The sequence below is a fragment of the Anolis sagrei genome, chromosome 6 (assembly GCF_037176765.1).
Source record: "Anolis sagrei isolate rAnoSag1 chromosome 6, rAnoSag1.mat, whole genome shotgun sequence".
NCBI classification, from domain to species: Eukaryota; Metazoa; Chordata; class Lepidosauria; order Squamata; family Dactyloidae; genus Anolis; species Anolis sagrei.
In genome coordinates this window covers 89733661-89753897 of record NC_090026.1, presented here as the reverse complement: position 1 = coordinate 89753897, position 20237 = coordinate 89733661, and the positions used below count along the sequence as shown (strand labels likewise).

Genomic DNA, 20237 nt, shown 5'->3' with positions numbered 1-20237 from the left:
TTCAACTGGCTCTTGGAGAAAGATTTTTCTCCTGCTTGTCTAATATTTGAAGCTATTACATGTACGAGGAGGCTTCCATGGTGCTGGTTTATCTCTACAGAGATCCTTTCTCTCCTTCCCGGCAATTGTGGAGATGATGTGTTTGCATATAGGAGGTGACTCATTCTTAAAAGCCTGGCTTCCAGTCATCTTGATCTATGTCTTTGTGGGAAGTGCTGCATTTGTTCTGGATGGAGACATTCTGGAAAGACCACAGTTCATTCTTAGTATCCAAAGTCCTATTCGCTGTGCTTCATACATGGGCAGAAAACAATCCTCTGTGATTTTTTTTTCATGTCAGGAGTGACTTGAGAAACTACAAGTCGCTTCTGGTGTCAGAAAATTGGCCGTCTGCAAGGACGTTGCCCAGGGGATGCCTGTATGTTTTAATGTTTTACCATCCTTGTGGGAGGCTTCTCTCATATCCCTGCATGGGGAGCTGGAGCTGACAGAGGGAGCTCATCCGCACGCTCCCCGATTTGAACCTACAACCTGTCGGTCTTCAGTCCTGCCAGCCCAAGGGTTTAACCCATTGCGCCACCAGGGGTTCCAATCCTCTGTGATCATAAGGGCACATGTTCTGCTTTAACACTTGCTTTGCCAGAAAATTATAGCTATGTTTATTCAATTATTCAAAAGCAACCCAACTTCTAGTAATATTCAGGGGTAATTAAATAAAAAGAATTAAGGATATTTCACAAAGAGGTGTGTGTGTATGTGTGTGTTGAAATTACAGTGCATTTCTAACTGGGACAGACAGTGGCTATTACAGAGCGCATTGTGAGAAAATGGTATTTTAACATGGATATATTTGTCTGTCATCTACAAATCCAAGAAGAATTGGGTTGCTGTGAGTTTTTCCGGGCTGTATGGCCATGTTCCAGAAGCATTCTCTCCTGACGTTTCGACCACATCTATGGCAAGCATCCTCAGAGATTGTGAGGTCTGTTGGAAACTAGGCAAGTGGGGTTTATATATCTGTGGAATGCCCAGGGTGGGAGAAAGAACTCTTGTCTGCTTGAGGCAAGTATGAATGTTGCAACTGGCTACCTTGATTGGCATTGAATGGCCTTGCAACTTCAAAGCCTGGCTGCTTGCTGCTTGGGGGACATCCTTTGTTGGGAGGTGTTAGCTAGCCCTGATTGATTCTTGTCTGGAATTCCCCTGTTTTTTGAGTGTTGCTTTTTACTGTTTTGATTTTAGAGGGTTTTTTTTAATACTAGTGGCCAGATTGTGTTCATTTTCATGCAGACATGAGTCTTTTCTCCCACCCTGGACATTCCACAGATATATAAGCCTCACTTGCCTAGTTTCCAACAGACCTCACAACCTCTGAGGATGCCTGTCATAGATGTGGGCAAAACATCAGGAGAGAATGCTTCTGGAACATGGCCTGGAAAACTCACATAAACCCAGTGATTTCAGCCATGAAAGTCTTAAAAACACATCCAACAAGAATTATTTAGCAAATTCCTTCTCTTTTAGTTCATCTCCAGTCATCTAACCAGAACACCAAGAGGTATTTTTTTTTTTTAGTCTTTCCCTTGGGCTATATAAAACATGTAGAATTAAATGTTTAAATGTTGCCCAAGAATCTCTTGCGGCCTTTTATCATAAAGCCAGTGCTTTTTCCAAAAGGAAAAGGAGACTCTTCTTTCTCTCTTCCTTGAAAGCATCCCTAACAATGTTCAGATTTCCCCCTAGTCATCATTTTATATGAAAAATGATTTCACTTTAGCCAGAAAATATTTTCTCATGACTTGGGGCATATTTTCCACGCTGACCTATACATTCTTGCTTTCCCCTTCAAAATTCCCCTTCTTTGGTCTTTGGTTTAAAATTGGATGTGTGCCCAGAACCTTTTATTTGTTCACTCTGACTGTTCTACATACCCTCTTGCTTCCTGTTTGAAAAGAGCTATAATTTAGCTGGTAAATCATATGATTCATTTTCCAAACTTTAGATGCATGACTTCAGAACTGGATGTTTAGGGTTTTTTTTAAATGCCTAATGTGGATTTTAAGAAGTACTTTGAATATCTGAAAAGATCAAGAAAATTGTACATTGAAACAAATGCCTGTTCAGTGTACAAAAACACAATCTGATATAATGCCTATATACTAAAATTGTGCAAATTATTTTGCCAATATAAAAAATTCTCAAGATTTGAATATTGTTGTATAATATTTATTGAGTCTCTTTGGGGATAAAGGACGAGTTATAAATAAAGTTTTATTAGTAAAGGTAAAGGTTTCCCCTTGACATTAAGTCTAGTCGTGTCCGACTCTGGGGGGTGGTGCTCATCTCCATTTCTAAGCTGAAGAGCCGGCATTGTCTGTAGACACCTTCAAGGTCATGTGGCCAACATGACTACATGGAGTGCTGTTATCTTCCCGCAGAAGATCTACTCACATTTGCATGTTTTCAAACTGCTAGGTTGGCAGAAGCTGGGGCTAACAGTGGGAGCTCTCCCCGCTCCCTTTCAGTCAGCAAGCTCAGCAGCTCAGCTGTTTAACCTGCTACGCCACCAGTTTTATTACATTATTATTATTTATGCCCATTTTTGCAATGCATTTTTGGTACTAAAGAGAGATCTCAAGAAAGCAGAATAAGACCGTCACAAATACAACAGAATAATTCAGAATGAAAGGAACTACTGAAAGCTCATCAAAATGGCAATATTTAATAAAAACGCATGCTAAAGTAAATCTGTCAATGATGATGATGATGATGATAACAACAACAACAACAACAACAACAACAACAACAACTTTATTTTTATACCCTGCCAACCATCTCCCCATGCGGACTCAGGGTGACTTATAAGGGACAAACCCAAAATTACAAACACAACCAATTAAAAACATCAGATAAAATATAAAAACAATCACAATCGTAAACAACATCAAAACAATATGGCTGAGAAAAAGAACATAGTTGAGGTACAGACTCACTGAGTGCAATACATTCTGACGGGAGCGCAAGGAAAGTGCAACCATCAAGTAGGCAGGGCTGGAAATACTGTCATCAAAAGTGTTCAGGTAGACAATAAGAGGGCCAACGTAAAGTGCTGAACTTAAAGTAGGGACAGGAAAATTACTGGTGGACTGCTTAATCAAAAGCACACCAGAACATTCAGGTTTTTAGTTGTCTCCGGAAAGAGGAAAAAGTGGAAGCCTGTCTGATCTCCCTAGGGAGGGAGTTCCAGAGCCAGGGGGCCACCACAGAGAAGGCACTCTCCCTCGTCCCCACCAACCTGCATGAGACAGCGGAGGGAGAGAGAGCAGTGCCTCCCCAGAAGATCTCAAGGTACGCACTGGTTCATAGGGGAAGATGTGATCGTGGAGATACACTGGACCCAAACTGTTTAGGGCATTATAGGTGATAACCTGCACCTTGAATTGGGACTGGAAACTTATTGGAAGCCATCATTATTTATTTATTTGACCAGTCATATGACCATTTCAAAATATAATACAAGTTTTAAAAAAGGCAAACGGAGTGGGCCATTGCTTTCTGTCTACAGGGACTGATCCACAACCTTTGTGCCACAACTAAAAAGGCCCTTGAATTCATTCCCCTTCTTGTTTTCAGACAATACGCAGAAACCATAGGGGCATCTATAACATTGGCCAACCCCCCGAAAATCTTGCTGTCTTGATTTTTGGGCCTGTTCCTGTGCTTATTTGATGTGCAGATTCAGCAAATTGGGTAGATTGCATCACCTCTAGATATTGGCAAACAGATGGTGACAGGTAGATGGCACTTGTTCTGTATTTCAAAAACTAGAGCTGATAAGGGCAAACACGTGCCATTGTTGGAATCAGCTGGTCATATAAGTCCAGAAACAGGTCTTATATCTGAGGCACCAAATACAAGAATAAAATTTTGGGGTAGAGTCATAAAAAAGAGAATTGACTTAAAGCTCAATGCCAAGACCTTTGTTTGAATCTGGATATTAATTAATGACTTTCCTTCGCAAAGGACTATCATTATGTTATGATCTTCTGGCTTCTGAGCTGTCTCATTGGGTAGCCTGCCTAGGATTTAATAAGATTATGATGACTTAGGCCAGTTCTAGGTGTCTCTAGAAAACTCTGTTGCATTCAATACTGGTTGGTGGCTTTCATGTCTATGGAGTAGTGCATCTATTCTGAGTTTGCCCATATCTTTAAAGAAAGCATACAGTGCTGGATCCTCTCCCCAAAATAGGTTCAGCACCTTTGACATCTCCTTTAAAGTTTATAGTAGAATCCAGATCTGAATCATCCCACTGACATTTGAGCTACCAGCTGCCACAAGGCAAAATGAATTCCTGGTCTTTTAATGGAGGTTAAATATCCATCCCAAGTCACGACCATTCCCTTTATTCAAAAGCTGTTTATAACCAGGAGGCCCGGTGGCACAATGGATTAAAACCCTGGTCCTGGAAGAACTGCTAACCGAAAGATCGGCAGTACGAATCCAGGGAGCGGAGTGAGTTCCCATCTGTCAGCTCCAGCTTCCCATGTGGGAACATGAGAGAAGCCTCCCACAGGATGGTAAAATATCTGGGCGTCACCTGGGCAAGGTCCTTGCAGACAGCCAATTCTCCCACAACAGACTTGCAGTTTCTCAAGTCACTCCTGACACACACACGAAAAAGCCAAAGAACCAAATGATTGAGGCTAAAAATGTATGTGTGTGTTTTGTTAGATTCAATATTGACTGATCCACTAATGGAGAGCCAGCCTATATCTAGAGCCCGATTAACTGCATTGAACTGGATTATACAGCAGTGTAGGTTTATTTGTCATGTCAGGACAACCAGACAAGCAGTGTAGGTAAAGGTAAAGGTTGTCTCCTGACATTAAGTCCAGTTGTGTCCGACTCTGAGGGTTGGTGCTCATCTCCATTTCTAAGCCGAAGAGCCGACGTTGTCTGTAGACACCTCCAAGGTCATGTGGCCGGCATGACTGTATGGAGCGCCATTACAGCAGTGTAAGGTAAAGGTAAAGGTAGTCCCCTGACATTAAGTCCAGTCATGTCTGACTCTGGGGTGTGGTGCTCATCTCCAAGCCGAAGAGCCAGCGTTGTCCGTAGACTCCTCCAAGGTCATGTGGCCGGCATGACTGCATGGAGCGCCATTACCTTCCCGCGGAGCGGTACATATTGATCTACTCACATTTGCATGTTTTTGAACTGCTAGGTTGGCAGAAGCTAGGGCTGAAAGCGGAAGCTCACGCCGCTCCCCAGAATCGAACCTGCGACCTTTCGATCAACAAGCTCAGCAACTCAGTGCTTTAACCCACTGCGCCACCGGGGGCTCCACTCATTATCCGGTTCAGTACTTCTGTCTGCATTATTTTAGTCTGTACTGACCATTAAAATCAGTTCGATCAGTGTTATATGGCAGTGTACGTACATAGGGCTCAAATCTTCTTTCTCATCACCTAAACTGAATGATAATTTGCAAATCCAAATTGACTCCATGGATTAAATATATAACAGATCTGCTTACTATCTTTGCAAATGGGGCTGAATTTAGTCTTCCCGATTCCTCTTTACTACTGAGTAACTAATAGGTAGGATCATCAATGTTTTAAAGTGCCCCATGGATTCAGTACTGGCTGCTCTCTTAATTCTTCAGCATATGTCATAGATTTCCGTTAATTTATGCAAAACATACCAGTGAATAAAATGTGTTCATCAGTTATCAATGATAAAACTCGGAGTTTATTATGAGTGCATATTTAGTAGTAATCTAGTTCAACTGTGCACTACCCCAGTCCTCTGTGGAAGATGATTAAAGTAACATGTTATTTCATAGAGATAAGAAGCATTCCAGTCCCTTGTTATGGAACTCTTTAAAAATAGCTGTGCCATAGAAATGAATGCATATGCTGAGACGGAAATAGTTCATGACATAGAGTCCATCAGAATGTTTGGCATGCACTATTTTCAAGGAACACACAATAAAAACATTTGTTTGCAACCTTACCCCACTTGGGATAAAGTCACTCAAAAGATCACATTGTGTGTGTGTGTGTGTGTGTGTGTGTGTGTATCTATCTATCTATCTATCTATCTATCTGTTGGATAAAGACAAAAATAAGAAATAGGTCCAATAAATACTAACAATATTACAATAATACTTGTTCCTTGCCTACCTCTTCTTATAAATTAAGATGAAGAAGGGAATAGACACACAACCCAATTAAAGGGGCATAACATCCGTTAAAATATACATATTAAAAACAATCCATTCACAATCTTAAAACTTGTAATTTAAAAACTGTCTGGATAGGGCTTTCAGGAGGATATGGTCTTTAATGCTGTTTTAAAAGAAGACATAATTGTGTATTTAGCTGTTAGAGCTCCTCTGGCAGATCATTCCATAATTTGGGGGTGGTTGATGAAAAAGTCCTCATGTTAAAATTTCCAGCATGGTGCTGGCTGACTAAAGTAGGAAGACCTAAATGTATGAGGCAGATTGTTTAGGAGAAGGTGAACTCCTAAATAATCTTGACCCAAACCATGTGGGGCTTTAAAGGTGACAACCAACACTTTGTACATTGCGCAGAAACTAATTGGCAGCATGTGGATTGATTTTAATATAGGTGCAATATGATCATGGGCGCCCTGGTGGTATAACGGGTTAAACCGCTGAGCCGATGAACTTGCTGACTGAAAGGTTGGTAGTTTGAATCTAGGGAGTGGGTGAGCTCCCACTGTTAGGCCCAGCTTCTGCCAGTTCAAAAACATGCAAATGTGAGTAGATCAATAGATACCACCTTGGTGGGAAGGTAACTGTGCTCCATGCAGTTATGCTGGCCACATGACCTTGGAGGTGTCTGTGGACAACGCTGGCTCTTCGGCTTAGAAATGGAGATGAGCATCACACCCCAAAGTCGGACATGACAAGACTTAATGTCAGAGGAAACCTTTACTTTTACTAATATGATCACTCCTAGATGTACCAGTAACCATTCAGATGGCCATATTTTGCACTAATTGAAAATTTCCAATTTGGTACAGTGGAAGCCCCATCTTCACTGCACTGCAAAAATCCAGAGTTGCACTATCATCTTTAGGTCCCTCAACTCTAGGAAGTGGTGCAGCTAGTGTATCAGCCAAAGCCTGATAGTAAGCACTTCTGGACATTGTATCTATCAGGGCCATCATTTTGAGCAAAAGATCCAGAAGAATCTCCAAGGAAGCAAATTGTACAAAAAAAAAAAAACATTAAAAATTACGTTTAAATTGCAGAAGATGATAAAATAATTTCCAGTTTTATGTAATGTGAGAAATATTAAGTACAGATAATTTTACACCAATTACAAGGTCATCACAGCTCCTAAATTTAGTGATAATTTTTATGGGGGGGGGGGGAAGAAACACCCCTTAAATGTAATAAGCTTGGCTAATTGCAGGTATAATATACCCTAGAATTCTCTTCCATAGTATTATACAAATACAGAACAGATAGCAAATTAAATGATAGATAGCAGACAAACATTATTGAATTCTTTGACGTGGTACATATATATAAATATCTATTTTAACTCTTGTTTCTGAGTATCTTATTATCTTTCACTGATATGAATTTGTTGACTTATGTGCTCTGCTATTTTAAAATTGTCCTGCATAAAAGGGCTATTTGTTTATTTTAAGATGTAATGAACGGACAAATCCCTTGGGTGGACAGGAGAAGTTTATGATAGAACAACATCATACCTTGTTGGCTCATTGCAGCCACTGCAGGTGATGAAAAAGATTATATATTTAATTTGTTCCCCAACAATTGATTCCAATGGCAGACGAATTGTCATTCTAGATCTTTTAGACGCTTTTAAGTGTTTTTGTGAGGAGAAGGAGGCTAGATCTTCCACAACTATCTCTGATATCTCCTCAACACCCATGTACTGCTGATGGGACATTGACATCAATTAGACCTCCATGCATTTCTTGATGGATCCAAGGGTCTTAAGCAACAAAATACAATCCTGTAAGTAGGTTTTTCACCAACAAGACACAATGGAAATCATAAAGTTGGGAGATACCACATCCAGCCCAACACTCTTCTATGCTAGAATACAAAAACAGGGCATTCCTGAAAACTGGCTATTCTGGTCTTGTTTAAAAACCTCCAAACTCATCATACTCTGAGGTAGCATATGCCACTGTCAAACAGATCTTGCCATCAGGACATTTTTCCTGATGTGTACATGGGATCTCTTTTCCTGCATTTGGAATCCATTGTTCTGTGTCCTGGTTTCTAAAGCCACCCCCTCTTCAATATGACATCCTTTCAAATACATGTCTATTATGTCCCTTCTCAATCTTTTTTTCTCCAAGCTAAACATACTCAAATCCCTAATCCGTTCCTCACAAAGCTTGGGTTCCGGACATTTTCCTATGTGGGTTGCCCTTCTCGCAACACATTCTAGCTTGTCAATATCCATCATTTTGGAACGCCTTTCAGCTGGTCTAATGGCAGTAATGAGATTGCCCTCCACTCCCCAAAAATGTCTAAAATAAAGAGCTTTTTCAAAAGCAGGTGGAAGGAAGAAGTCGTTTTGCCCGAAGTGGTTGTATATGTCAGCCTTTATCCAATACATTTAACTCAGCATCATTTGCATTTAGGAGAGAAAAAATGCTGAAATTGCAAGATTCTCCTGAAATGCTACAAAGAGCTTAGATTCTTCTGTAGTTTGAAATGTCACTGATACAGACTTTGCAAAGTCTCATTTGTATTAAATAGTCCTTTTGTGTATCTACAACCTCCAGAGTGGATTGGCATTTTAAGCGTACATTCATCCTTTCTGAACAGCTGATACTAATGTTTTTGATATGCAGAATTCTACGATTTCAGCATACAAAATGTCAAATTTCATAATTCATTTAAATGCCCAGCCCTGTGAATACTGTCAAAGTAGCTTCTTCATGTTGGCTCTAAATTGAACCAATTGTGGCCTCATTTGGAAACGGTGCTAAAGTATGGTTTCTCATTCCATGAATTCATCTTAGGTCTCTCCTCTCAATCTCTAGCACATCCACAGGGAAAAGATCAGAAACATTCACTTCTATTTTTAACTAACTGCTAGCTATTTTTATATCTGAATCAGGACAAATTGTGCTTAATATTAGCCATGATTTATTTAAACCAGCTTCAAACCAGTTTGCGTGATGATGGGCATATGTCCTCACTATACAGAACAAATTGTCTCTTTGAAGGAGGACATTTAGATATTTGAAGGAATCTTCTATTTGAAGAGCTGTCCAATCCATCCATCTTAAAGCATAAAGAGCTGCAAAAGGGGAGCAGCAAGAGCTCCAATGTAGTCTAATAAAAGTTATAACCTGGAAAACAGACCATACAACATTGGTCATATGATTCATTTCTTACCCACTATTGTATTGCATATTTGTTTACATGCAAATTGTTGTATACAAATCTGTGTCCTATTTTATCTTCTTTGGGTAATGTATTTCCTCTTATTTCCATATGCATAAGTGTGACATGTTTCCCTTCACGGTTTTAGTTCACCTTAACCAAATTTAAATTTACCAGAACAAAAGTTAATCCTCATTGTTAGATACTACATACAATAAACTATAATCTTTGGAAAACGGAAGCTTTTGCAGTGGGAAGAAAACACATGCAATCTAAGTTTCATGTCAGATCAAAGCAAGCCTTAGATTTTATATTTCTAGTCCATGTGAAATAATTACAGCTGAAATTATTAGGCTTCAAATGAAAAATAATTACAGTTTCCTCTTAATGGCAAGATAAATAAATTATCTGTTACAATGGCTTAAATAGTCACCAGCAAAATTACTACTTTACAGAGCATCAAATCATGTCCAAAATACCTTAATGATTAGTGTAGAACAATTTAAGAAGATTACAATATTACGGTTGTAATAATGATTAATGAACTCAAATGCCCACATCAGTCACTCAAAATATTAAGGGTTTACTTTCAAGTACTATTTAACCAACCATCACAGATCAAAGATATAATATAGCTTTCATAACAAGTGATGTTATGGCCATCACTGGAGACTGTTCTCACAATCAGCTGTAAATCATCTAGTTTTGGATCACTGAGATATCAAGAGATGTACATACAGTAAGAATCAGCTCTGTCTACTAACTACACTCTGCACATGTAAATAGAGCTGCAACCTGTGAAATTGCTATTGGATAATAAAATTAATACAGCTATACATTGTTAGTTTAATGAGGTTGTTACTAACACATCATGCCGGAGTTAAAAGTTTGATGGCCTAATAGGAATGCTTGGCAGTCCAGATATGCACATACGCCTCTTTCACATACAGGAATATCTTTCATAAGGATAGAAAAGAGCCAACTGTGTTTGCTAAGGAAAGCATATGAAGACCAGTTTTATCTGTTTTCATAAACACAAAAGCCATTATTGATGAGAAGAGCTCTTTGTGCATTTTGTTTAATCAGAGTGGGCAAACTGTGCTTTGTTCATTTCCATTGGCAACTGAATGCTTTGCACCTGACTAACCTTGGTAACTGTTTTAGCATTCATCTGAATCATGAATTTGAATTTTATGCTGAAAGCAAGGCACAAGCTTTATTGCAAAAGTAATTCACAGTGAGCCATGAAATTAGCCTATAGCCATGATTAAAACTGCTCCCCAGTGAATATTTACCTATTTAATTGGTTATTAAACAGGTCCACAAACCTAAATGTTTATTTAAACATACACACACATATTAGGGAGAATAGTCTTCTTTAGGAATTCTGCCAATATGTTTCAAAAAGCACAGTGAAAAAGAAAATATGAGGACGGCATTAAAACAATTCAGGTGATATAGATTCAAGGGTTAAGGTAATGCCAGATGCTCTTTTAGATTTTCACAGTGATGCAACAATGCAGATAAATCACTATCATTATCTGAGAGGTTGGAATGAAGTAGTGGTCCCTTCCACTAATAGAGCCACAACCCATGGTATGTTTTTATTGCACTCCATTTCCATGAGCATAAATCTAATATCAGTTGTGTACTAATGTCAGCAGACAAACAAACTAAACCTGAGTCTGGTTTCATCTACACAGAACAGTTTGTGTCAAATCTGGCGCCATAGTCCACTTGGCTTCTTACCTCCTATATTACCACCACCATTCCTAGTTGGCCATAGTGCTCCACGTGAGCTCCTCCATATCCCTGCCATCATTCCTAGTTGGTCATAGTACTCCATGAAAGCTCCTCCAAATCCCTGCAATCATTGCTAGTGGGCCATCATGCTCCATGTGAGATCCTAGCCATTTCTGACATCAGAACCATGTGGCCAGAGTGAAGGAGAAGCTAATTGTTCAGGTGCCCCATTGTAATATAGCAGAGGCACCTAAGCAACTAGGATGAAAATTACCTGGTCATACAGGACCTGCTTCCTTCAAGCGTGCCATGTGGGTGCCCCATTCTGATGTTAGCAGAGGCGTCTGCAAGAGTTCCCATGGAGAGTTATGTAGCCAATTAGGAGTGGTGACAACACAGCCACATCTTTCACTGCTAACACACAGTGGATTGGGCTAAATTAGACCAGATTTAGTTGTCCCAAAGACACAGTATCCCAAAACCTCAGGAGTATCCCTGACTTTGCTCCAAGGACAGCAAAGCTGGGTTAAAGCAAAAACAAAAAATTGATAGAAGTAGCTGTGCATCATGAAGACAGACAGTCGTCCATTCGAGGCGGGTCCGGGAGTTTCTGCTAGCATAGATAAGGCCAAAGTGAATAAAGTCAGATATCTTTGGATCTACTGAATGTTCTCCTAACAGTAGCTTACATCAAGCCTCCTAATTGCCCAATGCTCCAAAACTTGGTTTCATGTGCCTCCTTAAATGCTAAGGGTTCAACTTTTCCTTCCAAGTACATTCACTGTATGCAATAGTTTGCAAATTGTCATAGACTAAGGATGAGAAGGACAAATTGTGACCCTGTGTCCAGATGTTCTCAGAAAACATCATCCAGCAGCACTAGCCAACAAATCAGAGGATGAGGAGAGATATAGTTCAACAACATTTGGAATGCCCAAAGTTGTCCACCCCCGTGCTAGACTGTAAAAGATATAATTTTATGTATCAAGTCCATGTTTTAAATTTCAAAAGACCTCTGTGTAAGCAGCTTCATGAATGCTGAATTTAAAACTAGCATTTTCTGCAAAACAGGCATTTCATTTGTGCCTATCATGCTGTTTATTGTCATTGCTTGTACAGATTTGTTGCAAAATGGCACTTACTGTGTTTTTCTTGAATAAGGGTCTGTTTAAATTTTGGTGGTCTGCATAAAACAAGTTTACTTATTTAACTTGGCGAAGAGAAGAAGTCAATAATAATTTGCCTGTGTCTGTAGTTGATTCAAATATGCAAAAACCAGCACTTACCCAACCATTGCTTGGAATGTCTGCATAAATCTCTTTGTTATTTATTTTGATTCAACCTTACAATGTTCCCTTTTGACTCTTATTGAGTAATTATGATATACTGTGTTGTTAATTATATAAAGTTACAAGTAACAGTCATGTAATTATGTTCCATCATGACATTAAATAGCTGAAATTATATAAAATTGACATAAGCGATCAAATGTTGTCCTGATGTAACAGAGCAGTGGCACCACCAGAAATATGATGGTCTAAGGACAAACATTCAGAGTCATAGAATCATAGAATCAAAGAGTTGGAAGAGACCTCATGGGCCATCCAGTCCAACCCCCTGCCAAGAAGCAGGAATATTGCATTCATGCAAGCCAAATGCATATTTTTTTTCATTTGTGCTCTTTCTTAAGGAATTACTGTTTTCTTGGCATCAGGAGCGACTTGAGAAACTGCAAGTCGCTTCTGGTGTGAGAGAATTGGCCATCTGTAAGGACGTTGCCCAGGAGACCCCCGGATGTTTTGATGTTTTATCATCCTTGTGGGATGCTTCTCTCATGTCTCCGCAATGGGGAGCTGGAGCTGATAGAGGGAGCTCATCCGCGCTTTCCCCGGATTCTAACCTGCAACCTGTCGATCTTTCAGTCCTGGCAGCACACAGGTTTAACCCATTGCACTATCGGGGGCTCCATCTAAGTACTAACCAGGGCTGATCCTGCTTAGCTTTCAAGATCAGATAGTGCCTAGTGGTTTAGGCTAATTTGACCCAACTCTTTGGGCATATGACTCAGCAACAGATCTCTCTTTGTATAAACATTATTTTCCTGAGACAGCCCAAAGATTTGAAATATATCAGACTCCTTTCGCATTGATTGAAGCATTTTGAGTTTTTTCCAGATGTTCCCAAAAGGCAATTCCCTTGGCATTGCTAAATGTTGAGCATAAAGAACTAGTTCTGTCATGTTAGGAAGCATGAGGATATTATCAAGTCACATTCCAGTGTGTGTGATAAAGGGAATACAGTTTTCAAATTCTTACCCCTTTGTTTTGTGTTTATTTTAATATAGTGCATTAAAAGATTCTGTACAATTTCAATGAATTGTTTGTTTCCATAGAAGACTTTTCAGGTCAATCTACTGCCTGGTACCGCAGTCTGAAACACTCAGTGCTGCCATCAAGATTTTTTTTTCCATAGAAGCATTCCGTTGTTCTCCATAAGAAATAAACATTAGAGATGGGTGGGAAAGACTGATCGTACATTTGGTTCATAGAAGAGAATCATCTGAAGCCAGGCACCTCAGATGCTTGGGGTCACGACACATTGCTCAAAATAAACTCTAGATTGTATGTTATAAACAGTAGGAAACCAGCATTCTGGATGTACACGTGCAGCAAAGTCATGCTGTAGAAGGCTGAATGGACTGAAAAATACCAGTGTGAGAAGATATTTTGAATGTTCTGCTTCATTAAAAAGACTTTGAAAAGAAACTGAAACCCATTGTCACAGGAGGTGCATCTACACTTTAGAAATAATACAATTTCACACTTCTAACTGGCCTGGCTCAATGCTATGAATACCTGGGATTTGTAATTTAGTGAAGCACCAGTACTCTTTGGCAGAGAATGCTAAAGATCTTGTAAATCTGTGTTAATTGTCCAGTGTGGGTGTACCCACAGTCCTCATCCAAGGCTCAAATCACTACAGCTTGCAAGCTTTTTATCTGAAAAAAATAGGCAATACCCAGTTGTATAACGTTCTTTATCATATTTTTCTTCTGGTTGTGTAACTATGGCCTCCATCTCTCCCATGTGCCAGCTATTAATAGAATCAATTTAAGTGACACAGGACATATTTCCTCGACGATATTTGAATTACCGTATATTCCGACATATAAGACAACTGGGCGTATAAGACGACCCCCAACTTTTCCAGTTAAAATATAGAGTTAAGACGACTCCCATGCATAAGACTACACCCGCGTATAAGACGACCCCTGACTTTTGAGAAGATTTTCTTGGGTTAAAAAGTAGTCTTATACGCCAGAATATACTGTAATATGCATTCGAGCCTTCTGCCACATTGTAATAGCAACCATGTATTTAAAATGGTACTTATACATGTAAAGAAATTCTACTGAAATTAATTAAATTTATTTTCATATTATGTTTTGACATGAAGTTATACAGTTGTCTCTTCATATCTGCAGTTCTGACTTTTGAGGAAGTGATTATTCACAGATTTTATTAAAATATTATCCTAGGAATCTCAATGTTCTCCAGTAATTTTATGGTCAACTTCTTCCAGTCATGCTGAAGGACCTAGAGCAGTGGTTCTCATCCTGTGGGTCCCCAGATGTTTTGTCTACAATTCCCAGAAACCCCAGCCACTTCACCAGCTGTTAGGATTTCTGGGAGTTGAAGGCCAAAACATCTGGAGACCCACAGCTTGAGAACCACTGATCTAGAGAGTTCTAGGGAGAAACCATCTCTAGGTAATTCAGTGCAGTTTTATGTTCAACTTCCAGTAAAACTCTTCCTTGATTAAGCTGATCATAGAGTCCTGCTGGAAATCCCAGAAATAGAAGTTGACAGTAGAGTCCTTTTGAAAGACCTAGACATTTCCAGAGATGTGTTCTTAAAAATTAGCAATTTCTTTATTTGTGTTTTTTCACTTTCACTGGATTTTTAACCCCAACAAATGTGGAAGGCTGACTGTAGATAGTTACACTTGTGAATATGCCTTATATTTAATGAGGTCATCTAGTTCAGTATTGTTTATATACTGACTGATGGCTGCATTCCAAGGTCTTAGAGAAGAGCCTTTCCCAAACCTTTTTGGCATTGCCAGGAATTGAGCCTGGGGCATTCTTTATGCAAACCATGTGCTCTGTCACTAAGCTATGCCCCTCCCAGCACTTTCATTTTGCACATGTGAAACATTAATCCCATTAAAGGCAGGGTTAAATCGGTTTATTTCAATGTCATGCAGTGCTTTGGTGGTGTTTGCTTTGTTTCTGTAAAATAAAGAGAAGCTCTTGAGACCCAAAGCAATTTTCTCTCTCCCTGGGCTTATTATCCACAGCACTTGTGATGCAGACAGCTGTGAGGAAGACTTGTTCTTAACTTAGTTCTTTGTTACTTATTTCTTTCTTCTGTTTCTTCCATCTGTCAAGCCATCTGCCTCCCAGTGATCCTGGAATTTCTCTCTTTTCTGTGTTTCAGGTCCATACATTTCGAGGTCCACATTGGTGTGAATATTGTGCCAACTTCATGTGGGGACTCATTGCTCAGGGAGTGAGATGTTCAGGTAATTGTAAACAATTTATTGTTCTAATTTTTTCAGCAAAAAAAGAAATATAGATAGATATAAATATATAGTTTCAGAAGGCAATGTTAAAATCAACCAGCATTGAAACATTTCTACAATATCATCTTCATCTGGAGTAATTTAAAGAGGTAATGACAAAATTCTACCTGTAGGATGGGAGCTAGCATGGTATACGGTTTGAACTCTGGGCAACGACTCTGGAGACCAGATTTCTAATCTCCACTCATCCATGGAAACCTACTGGGTGACCTTGGGAAAGTCAGACCCTCTTAGTCTAAGAGAAGGCAAAGGCAAATTCTTCTGAACAAATACCCCATTCACTGAAAACAGTTAGATTCATGGACGGACCACATGTGTGCACATAATCATGACTACAGTCACCAGTAGAAGACTATTAGGCAGAGGGCCAGTTCATGGTCCCTCAGACTGTTAGGGACTGGACTATAGTTTGAAAAAAACATGAACGAATTCCTATTCACACTGCACATACCTTATTTGTAGTGTACAAAAACATGAAAGAACAATACAATATTTAAAATGAAGAACAGTTTTAACCAACACAAACTTACCAGTCTTTCAATGGGAAATGTGGGCCTGCTTTTGACTGATGAGATAGTCAAGCTAATTGGGATTGTTGCTGTTGTGTGCCTTCAAGTCGTTCAGACTTAGGGCCGACCGTAAGTGTCAAGTTTTGGGTGACAGCCGAGTAAGTGAACTTGGAGGGCTGCATCCAGCCCACATTTGGTCTTAGTTTGGGGACCTCTGCTAGTAGGGATCGAAGTCAAAATGTTTCTCAGCATAGTGATTCATGCTTCACAAGGGTGGTTGAGAACTATGTATCTTCCTCTTTGGCTTGAGGGGGAAGACTTTAAAAGTAGTAATACCATTGTCCCTCAACATTTGCAGAATAATCAAATTTTGTGGATTTGAGTATTCACAGATTTGATTTAAAATATTTCTAGGAATTCAGGGTTCTCCAGTTTGACGCTGTGGTCACTTTCCTCCAGGCATGCTGAAGATGCCAGAGATTTCAAGAGGGAACACCTCTATGGATCTCTATCTTCCAGTATGATTTTATGGTCAACTTCCAGTGGAAGCCCTATCACTCAGATTGTAAAAAAATGCATTAGTTTTCCACTTTCACAGGGGTTTTGTGATTGTAACCTCACTGAATGTGGAGGGCTGACTGTAAATATGTAAGAAATCTGCATATAAACATAATCAGTATTGCTGCATTTGCTTTCATGATTCACAGTCTTAAACTTATGAAAAAACATGCTTATATAGTCTAAATTTTGGCATTATGCTTCATTAGATTATCAGCATTTAACTCTGAGCAGACAAACAAGTTTTTAACTACACATGCTTTGGTAAGAACTCAAAAAACAATGAAGGGAGTAACTTAAGTACAACTGAATGAGTTTGTTTTGATTTCATTGACCGACAATGCATTATGTGGCAGTTTCTGTCTAAACAAGCTCAATAACCCAGATAGATTTAGTTAAAGGCACAGAGGTCATTTAGTACGAGACCTCATTTAGGAAAATGTGGTGTGAGGAGTAAATGTGGAATATGCTCAGAGGCACTTTCTATTGCTGCTTCACAAATTCCAGGACATAAACTGCAATCACTGAATGCTATTCTAGGATAGCATTCTAGAATATGAGAAGTAAAAGGAAAACATAATTTGGGTCTGAGATGCTTGCAGCCTTGACAGGGAAGCAGTTATTATATTAATAATAATTTTTTCCTGAATATTCATGCTTCAATAGTTTTGGGCTTTTATGTGGAGAGGAATAAGGGAAATGTGCTGATGGGCTCGCATGTGGATGCTCACTAAAAAATTTACAACACAGTCAAAAGTACATTAAAACAAAAAATTAATATTATTTATACAATTAACATTTTAACACATATTTTAGCTTTTGGGTATTTGTGATGGCACATCCAAGCCTTTGGGAAAACTATAGTGTCTGGCTTTACTCAGGGGCTATCTAATACCTTCTGTTAAGATCAAGACCATTAGCAGACAGATGCACTTTGAGGCAAAGTGAAAAGATAACCAAATGAGTTTACTGAAACAAGATGAATAAAGGGTTAATTCTACCAGGGACTATTATAAGATAATTTAAAACAATATATTACAAAGGGAGAAATTGCTGGCTGCAGTCATCTTTCTGGAATCTTCTGCCTCTGATGCAAAGTGATGGATTATAAGTTGTTGCTTACAAACTGTCTTACTCTTCTCTCCTGTGAAGCTTAAGCTGGCCAGAAAGCTTCTGTTGTCCTTTGGACTATTGGTATAACAATACTGCTCAATGCAGCAGGTGTTAAGAACGCCTTTTAGGATTGCTTGGGCCTAGGATTTCAAACAATATCCAAGCCTATTGACTGTAGCTCTGATGCAGAAAAAGAAGGAGTCCAGCAAGAGCTCTATACAGGGAAATGGAATAGACCAACTAACAATGGCCTCTGGGGGGATTTTAAGCTCTACCAAAAAAACTAATTCAAAGGAGGGTCTCTACCCTATTGGGAAGGCCTATAAACAGGCGGAAGTGAAGCAAAGGAGAGGAAAAGGCAGAGCCAAGATTTCACAAATTGTATACACACACCATTTTCCCACTGAGATTCCCCATTTCCATGATGTTATTTACTGCAGAGAGCAGCCTCTTTTAGCAAGAATGCCTAGTGGAGAAAAGAACTGTTATTTCCCTCCATTTTACCAGGTGGGGCATTTGAAAGTCAATTATTTGAATTAACAACACAGGGAATTCCAAGATGTAGTTCAGCTAAACTACCTAATCAATAACTGCCTTGAGTCCCCTCTGGGGTAGAGAAAGGCAGGGTGGAAATGCCACAAATAAATAAATAAATAAATAAATGGTTCCTTCAACTAGGGTCACCAAGTCAAAAGTATCCTTAGTTAAAAATGTCATAGTTAAAAGGACAGTAGGTGTTCAATTGTGGTATAAGAACTATTCATTAGCATATACTGGAGCAACATATCTTTGATATATCTGTGAATATCTATGAAATCATTGCACAGCTTTGTGAAATTACAGAAATCACTGAAAGTTTCCAGGAAACTGATTCACACAACTGACTACCTTTGTAAAGCTCATATTACTGTAGAGTCTCACTTATCCAACATAAACGGGCCAGCACAACATTGGATAAGCAAAAATATTGGATAATAAGGCGGGATTAAGGAAAAGCCTATTAAACATCAAATTACATTATGATTTTACAAATTAAGTACCAAAACATCATGTTTTACAACAAATCAACAGAAAAAGCAGTTCAATACACGGTAACGTTATGTAGTAATTACTGAATTTACGAATCTAGCACCAAAACATTGCAATTAATTGAAATAGCTGTGGATATGGGCAGGAGGCAGACTGCATTGGATAATACAGAATGTTGGATGAGTGAAGGTTGACTTTAGCGAGACTTTACTGTACTCCATGGGTACAGTGATACTTTATATAAGAATCAATATAGAATCTCTGAAACAGTGTTATCATATTATTGACGTTATAGTTAATGTCGATGTTCCATGCACCCTGCTGTGATATTCTTGCAGTTTTTTCTTGCATATGTCCACCACACTGTAGCAGTTAACTTCCTTATTGCATATACTGGTTGCCAATCTTATTTCTGTCTCTCAGTCCTGCCTTCCTTCCCTCTCTCATACCATGTTTTTCCTACATGACTTCTTTCATATCTCAAACACCTGCATGTTAAGATCCTCAGAGTAAGACTTTATGTGGATGCCCCTCTCACTTGAAGTCACCCAAATGTTTACCAGAGAGAGATATCCCACTGCCCAATATGCATTATTGTCCTTGTGCCTTCTTTATTCCCCTTTCCATGCCAGACTGAGATCTTCCTATATTATCAGGCTTTTTAGACATAATTTCAGTCCTTCTCATTATTTGCATGTGGCTTTTAAAGACTCTTCTACCATTCAGTTCTTGTATATTTTGATCTATTTGACTTTATTTGATTTGAATTTTATTTTGTGTGGGTTTAAAAAATATATAACCCACTGTTGCAATTTCTAATCGAAAATAGTAGAAAAAATCAGTAGTAGGGGGAAAAAAGCAAGGACTCCTAGCACTATTTCAGTATATGGAGCATTTCCAGCATTCTCCACATGATGGCCACGATATTTGATTTTGTCTATATTATTCAAATGGATATGATGTACCTGTCTTATTAGACTACTTCGCTAGAGCTCTGTTGCATTTCCATATTTTACCTGTTATCCTAAATAATATTTCACTGCAATTCTATATAGGTCTACCATTCCGTTCAGTGTGGGTTACTGCCAAGTGTATTCATGTAGGATTTCAGGCTTAGGTTATACAAAGACCTTTTCAGTATTGTTTTTATATATTCTATTTTCATGTCTATGGCACATGACAAATTAAATTTATTTTAGAAAAAGTGCCTGTATGTGTGCATGTTT

General features: G+C 38.9%; 1 protein-coding gene across 1 annotated transcript in view; it reads left to right on the top strand.

Moving 5' to 3' along the window:
* Window positions 1–20237, top strand: part of CHN2 (chimerin 2) — a 182451-nt gene that overhangs the window by 148771 nt on the left and 13443 nt on the right. Inside the window, exon 8 of the mRNA XM_060782002.2 lies at window positions 15658–15742. Within this exon, the coding sequence (XP_060637985.1) occupies window positions 15658–15742 (85 nt within the window). The remainder of the gene's footprint in view (window positions 1–15657; window positions 15743–20237) is intronic.